At 44.4% G+C, this 6,684-nt stretch overlaps 1 protein-coding gene across 1 annotated transcript; it reads left to right on the top strand.

Annotated features, from left to right (window-relative positions):
• The first annotated feature begins 2,748 nt into the window (after nt 1–2,748).
• LOC125790794 (uncharacterized) lies at nt 2,749–4,569 on the top strand. Its single transcript, XM_049473281.1, has 2 exons — nt 2,749–2,796; nt 3,814–4,569. The coding sequence occupies exon 2, from the start codon at nt 3,853–3,855 to the stop codon at nt 4,567–4,569; it is 717 nt and encodes a 238-aa protein (XP_049329238.1). The 5' UTR covers nt 2,749–2,796; nt 3,814–3,852.
• The last annotated feature ends 2,115 nt before the right edge of the window (nt 4,570–6,684 follow it).

A 6,684-nucleotide genomic window follows, 5' to 3' on the forward strand; every position in this document is an offset into this window, starting at 1 on the left:
CAGCACATCCTTGAATTTTTAGAAAAGGTAGCTGTATCCCAAAACACTTCAAAAGTCCTGCTATGGCATGTTTCAACTCAGGCGTGAACAATAAACGTGTTATATCATTGTAGTACTTTTCGAAGAAGAAGATGTCCGGCTCAAACAAACACGAATGCCGAAGCTGACTGGGGTGATCCACTTCACATCCAAGACAAGTTTCCTTGAGTTTGTTGTGTATAATGTGCTGTAGAATCACTACGACAGCAGACTTTATAAGCTTTAAACCCGTGGCGCATACTTGACCATCCACGTCGTCCGGTTTTGTTTGTACAGTTTTGACTTCAGGAGCTTCAACCAATGTTTCGTCATCTTCAATGCCGGCTGGCAATGTCTGGTATCTAGACTCCACTGGCAGCTCTGGCGAATAATAGTTTGGTGGTAGGTATGTCAAATTCATACCCCCAAAATCCTCACAAAGCCGATCCAACCAGCTGTTGTCCCATATTGTTGTAAACGGCATCGACCGCTCGTCGTCGTAGACCATTGCATCGTCTGTGTTAACATCATGACCAGTGATGGTCGTAGTGCTGTCCACAGACCTCGTGTCACACATCGGCGTCTCTTCGTGGTTGTAGACCGCGATGCCACCGTCAGTTTTGGCAGTGTCTGCTGGAGAAAACTTCTTATACATTTCACCTTGAGTGTTAAGGGCTGTCTTGTCGCCAAATACCCGAAGTGTAGAATGATTTCCTTTTAACAGGTTTTCAGAAGAAGGCGGTTGTGCTGTATGCACCTCCCCACAAACGTCATAGGCCTGAGAATTGTAGAGGTTAATTTTAACACTCTTATACTGTTTTTGAGAGTCGCTAGTAAACGCTTGGTTGTAGATTCTCTTTCTTGGCGCAAAACACAAAGTTATCAGAGCTATGTGCTCTAAAGGCTGGAGTGAATGTAGAAGACATGATTTATTTTCTGTAGTTAAAACACACTTAACTTGGTAAAGAAAATGTTTAAATACTACATATACTGATGTCCCCGCCCCCCAAACAAGAACCCCACCCACTGTCACACCAACGCGCTGTAACAAGCCAGGTGTTCTTAGGAGTGGGTGAATGTGGACGGGGGTCGTCTGGTGAGGGGGGTTGCTGGTGGGGTAATAAACATGTCAGCCTGTCAATCAGACATGTCCCAAGCCTTGTCAGTCAGCATGCCATAAAGTAAACCATAAATCAAAAGATCATAAATCAAGCCATAAATCAGGGGTCATAAATCAAATTGTGACAGACTGTGTATGGTAAATACTACTGCTGACTCATCAACATGATGACAGAGTTCAAAGGGGTCATAAAAAAGCAGCGTAGGACTCCAACTGAAGTGCACCAACTGAAAGTTGGAGGTAAAGGAAGGACAAGCCATTGGAAAGTCAGTGCTCCTGAAATGCAGGACACGTGCAAAGGAGGAAATCCCAAAAGTTCTAAGTGAGTAATAACATTTGCAAAATGAATTTTTTTAAACAAAACAAAACAAAAAAAATCTATTTTAAATGATGCATTATTTCATTCTTGCTTGTTACGTGCAACAAGTGCACATGTGCTTTGTCTTTTGCTCCCCTGTGTCCCTCTCGTAATAAATATCCTTTTTTTACCACCAATTGTTGTCCTCCTACTTCCTCCTTCATCACATGCATTATTGTTACTCCTCCTCACCCCTAGACAAAAGGGGAGGAGCATAACAATGCTTTTATATAGGCCGACTGAAAGAGGGAAAAACAACAGAGCTCCAGAGGATGATCTATGGATACATCACAGCATACATGGCCAGCATCTATGGACACAGAACTGGCGTCTTCATGAACCTTAAGGTCAAGGAGGTGCAAAACGCCAAGCGTGATGCAGAAAAAAACTTGTACCTCGTCAATGTGATTCTTTTCACTTAATAGAATGCTTAATGTGCAAACAACAACATCACAATCATAAATAGTTTTGTTATTTTGTTTCCCAAACAGGTGGAAAACCACAAAACAGAACAAATGAAGCATTTGGTCTGGCACAGCTCCTCCTGACACCAGAGGAGTACGGGTGGATGGAGGAATATTTAGCAATCAGAGGGGAGCTGCTGGGGTCCATCCAATCGGACTACTCTTTTTCCACGGCCACCCCGAATTCCTGCAAAAATGTAAATGAATACCTCCAGGATGTGTGGAAAACAACGGGTCTCCCGGGTGAACCAAACTTCACAGACATCAGGAGCTCCATCGCCACCCACGTAAGTGTTCTGTTAAGCACAAGTTTCCCACCTTTTTTTTCTTCACAGTGGCCTAATGGCAAGAAATGCCCTCAAACCAGACGAAAGGCCAACGGTGGCTCAATTCATGTGCCACGACACTTCTACGGCAAACAAATATTACGTGTTAAACCTCAACACCAAAGAAGCGTCTGAAAGAAGATTTTTGAGGAACATCTACAGGTGGCTGAGGGAGAGGAAGAACCCTTTCAAGCGTCAGCAGTGCCACCAACAGCAAAAAGAACTCGGAAAAGAAAAAACCTTGTTCCACAGAAAAGGACAAAAAGGCCAAGTCGAGCACTGATGACGACGAAGAGGTTCCATACATCTATCACATCTATCACCTCTTCCATCAACACTCTCTCTCCTCTTACTTCAAGGCCAGCAAAATCCTCTCCAGCCACCCCATGGCTGTCGGATGTTCTACGCAACAACCGTAGAGAGCTAAGGCTAGCCGAGAGGAAGTGGAAAAAATCTCAATACTCAGACCTCTGCTCTTACCAATCTCTCCTATCCCGATTTTCAACAGAGGTAACTGCTGCAAAATCCTCTTTCTACAAAAGGAAACTGGAAGAATCAGCATCTGACCCTCGCAAACTCTTCACCATCTTCTCATCTCTTCTAAACCCTCCCACTCCTCAACCTCCCACAACCCTCTCCCCGGATGATTTTGTCAACTCCTTTGAGGAGAAAGTAGCAAATATCCGCCAATCCTTTCCTCCTGCCTCTACCCTTCCCACCAAGCTCTATCTTCCACATTCTACCTCTCTGTCTCAATTCTCTCTGCTTTCCACAGATGAAATCCTTCATCTTCTACATTCTAACAATCCAACCACTTGCCCACTTGACCCTTTACCATCTTCCCTCTTTCAGACAATTGCTCCTGACCTCCTTCCGTTCATCACTCACATCATTAACACCTCTCTATCATCTGGTCATGTTCCATCAACTTTTAAGACTGCCAGAGTGGTTCCTATCTTGAAGAAACCAACTCTAGACAGCTTGGACGTTGGCAACTACAGGCCAGTTTCTCTCCTCTCTTTCCTTTCCAAAGTCCTTGAGCGTGCTGTCTACAACCAACTTTCTCTCTCTCTCACTCAGAACAATCTTCAGGATCCAAACCAGTCTGGCTTCAAACCTGCACATTCTACTGAAACTGCCCTCATTGCAGTTACAGAGAAGCTTCATGCAGCAAAAGCTACTAACCTGTCATCTGTTCTGATTCTGCTTGATCTCTCTGCTGCTTTCGACACGGTCAACCACAGCATTCTCCTTTCCATCCTCACCAGCCTTGGAATCACTGGCTCTAAATGGCAGTGGTTTGCGTCGTACCTGGAGGACCGTTCCGACCAGGTAACTTGGCAAGGGGCAACATCTGCTCCATGCAGACTCTCCACTGGGGTTCCACAAGGCTCGGTGCTTGGTCCTCTTCTTTTCTCACTCGATACTCGCTCTCTGGGTGAAATAATATCTTCTCATGGATTCTCATACCACTGCTATGCTGATGACACCCAACTAATCCTTTCATTTCCTCCTTCCGACACTCAGGTTTCATCCCGCATCTCAGCATGTCTCAATGATGTCTCGATGTGGATGAGTTCTCATCACCTAAAACTCAACCCCAGCAAGACTGACCTTCTGTTCATCCCAGGAACTACAAGCCCTCACAACAATCTCTCCATCTCTTTCGACAACTCACTGGTCACTCCATCGGCAGAAGCAAGAAGCCTCGGTGTAGTAATGGATGACCAGTTATCATTCTCGAGCCATATTGCAAATCTGTCTCGGTGCTGCAGATTTCTCCTGTACAACATCCGAAGAATTCGACCGTTTCTGTCTCAGGATGCCACTCAGGTGCTTGTGCAGTCTCTTGTCATCTCAAGACTTGACTACTGCAACTCTCTACTGGCTGGTCTTCCACTGCGAGCCACCAAACCACTACAGTTAATTCAGAACGCGGCAGCACGACTCGTCTTCAATCTTCCGAAGTTCAGTCATGTGACTCCTTTGCTGCGTTCCCTCCACTGGCTTCCTGTTGCCGCCCGCATCCGATTCAAAACCCTGACGCTGGCGTACAAGGCAAAAAACGGACCAGCACCTTCATACCTGATGGCGGTGGTCAAAGCCAGATCTGCACCAAGAGCTCTTAGAGCTTCCAGTACGGCTCGGCTCGAACCTCCATCACTCAAAACACAAAGAAAACAGACATCCAGACTCTTCTCTGTGCTGCACCAAGGTGGTGGACTGAACTTCCACTGGATGTCAGAACAGCAGAGTCACTCACGGTCTTCAAACGTCGACTGAAGACACATCTTTTCAAAGAGTTCCTAAACTAATAATAAAATAAAAAAAAATAATAAAAAAAAAGGTTCCTAGGGTTCTTAACATGATTAAGCTCTATGTATCTCTTGATCCTAGTCTACAAACTAGCTTTGGATATCTTAAGTAACTTTGAAGCACTGTTGTAAGTCGCTCTGGATAAGGGCGTCTGCTAAATACCATAAATGTAAATGTAAATGTAAAGTGGCACTCCCCCTGAGGAGGTTTGTTAAAATTCTGCATTGTTTATCAATATCAGGTTCTACATTTTTGTAGTTCAGGATTAACAGCTTACTAACCTTGATCCTCCTGTTTTTGTTATCTTGTTTAAGTCAGGAGACACCAGTCCAGACCCAGATATACCCTCAACCCCTGAAGCTTTGCACTCCAAGCGCAAGACCAAGCGCACAATGCCAAAAAGCCCATATGTGGTGCTAAAAAAAAACAGCGCCTTTCCCCTCTGAAAGTAAAAAAGCTTGTGGAAATTGCCAAGCAAGGAAAACAAAGAAAAAGTAGGGCAGCGAAAAGATCCCTGCTGCAACATTTGAACGACAAAAAAAGTTCTTGGTTTGTTTAAAATTTGTGACTTTTACTTTGTATTTTTAATAATCTTAATGTTTGTTTAATTGGTTTTAATATTTTGTGAATTTGATTTATTTGGTTTAGTTTACCAATATATCTATCAAAATATCTTCTAAATATTTTCTGTAAATAGTTTAATAGTTAAAATAGTTCTGTAATGTTTTAATTTGTTTTGTGAATTTTATTTATTTTGTTAGTAGTTATTTAAAAAAAGTTTAGTTTACAAAAATATCTTCTATATATCTGAAAAACATAACGTCTAATCTATTTTTTGTGTGAATTTGTGAACATATATATATATATATATATATATATGTTTGGGTCATTTAAATTGTATATATTTTATGGGAATTTGTATGTGATCTAAAAATAAACAGTTAAAAATATAATTTCTTGTTTTTTTTCTCATTTCTAAGAGCTAAGGTTCACTTAGATATAACCATAGTTGTAGAATAATGATTCATCCAGTTCCAATGTGGGATGGTGTCCAAATCCAGGCACACCATCGGCCCGTCTCTCCCGCTCCGTCGGGGAGGTGGAGCTAGAGCGTACGCGATGGTACCCTCCAACTCCACGTGGTACACAACATCCTAGCTTGCTAGGATGGCTAAGTGAGGCCATTTGAACGCATCCTGCCAACTCTCACTTGAGAGTTGGTGGTGAATTCATACTTGAAAGGGACCCCAGGAACGGGGGGTTTCCTCACATGTTTTGAACGCTAACCTGCCAACCTTGCAGGACGATTCGAGGAGTCTCAAATCAGGAGGTTGGCGGAGAGAATATCTCACCGCTAGTGGGCAATGGGTAAGAGGGAGCCCACGGGGAAACACCTGACACCATAACTCTCAGGGTAGTATGGCCGTAAGAAACTTTCTGGTGATTGCAGTTGGTCAGTAATACGGGTGACGGAAGTCCGAGTGTCTTCCTGATCTGCTGTAGTCATTTGGTTAGGTTATTGTCAGGGTGTGTGACCCGAATTGCCAAAAAATGGAGAGCGAGCAATTTCTTACATCCGGCCCTGCCGGGACCCGAAACCCCGATGCCGCAGTTGGAGGGGTAACTCATCCCTCAGGCTGTAATGTCGCGGGACCTTCTGACCTGAGAGGGGTAGGGAGTGGTTGGTCCGGGGATCAGACGCTTGATGGGAATATCCACAGCCTCAATGTAAGGGATGGCAACGCATATAACCAGCCGGGACCAGGAGAACTGGCCCTCCCTAGCCCGAACACCACCACCATGGATAGTAGGGCTTACTCACGGACCCGACTCTTAGTATTGTTGTGGACTTATCGGATCCCAACATACTCTGCGATCTTTGTGGCGTGCAGGTGGGCACTGTTCAACGGGCGGCAAGGCACTTTGCCAAACGTCATAGTAAGGTGTCCATCTCGTACAGATGTCGCCGATGCGGAAACGTTTCCTCTAACCACCACTCAGTGGCCTGCCATGTCCCTAAGTGTCCGGGAGTGCAACCGGCTGCTGATACGGTGGGTTGCAGTCACTTCTGCGATAATTGTG

Source organism: Astyanax mexicanus, unplaced genomic scaffold, assembly GCF_023375975.1.
Source record: "Astyanax mexicanus isolate ESR-SI-001 unplaced genomic scaffold, AstMex3_surface scaffold_36, whole genome shotgun sequence".
In the NCBI taxonomy this organism is placed as follows: Eukaryota; Metazoa; Chordata; class Actinopteri; order Characiformes; family Acestrorhamphidae; genus Astyanax; species Astyanax mexicanus.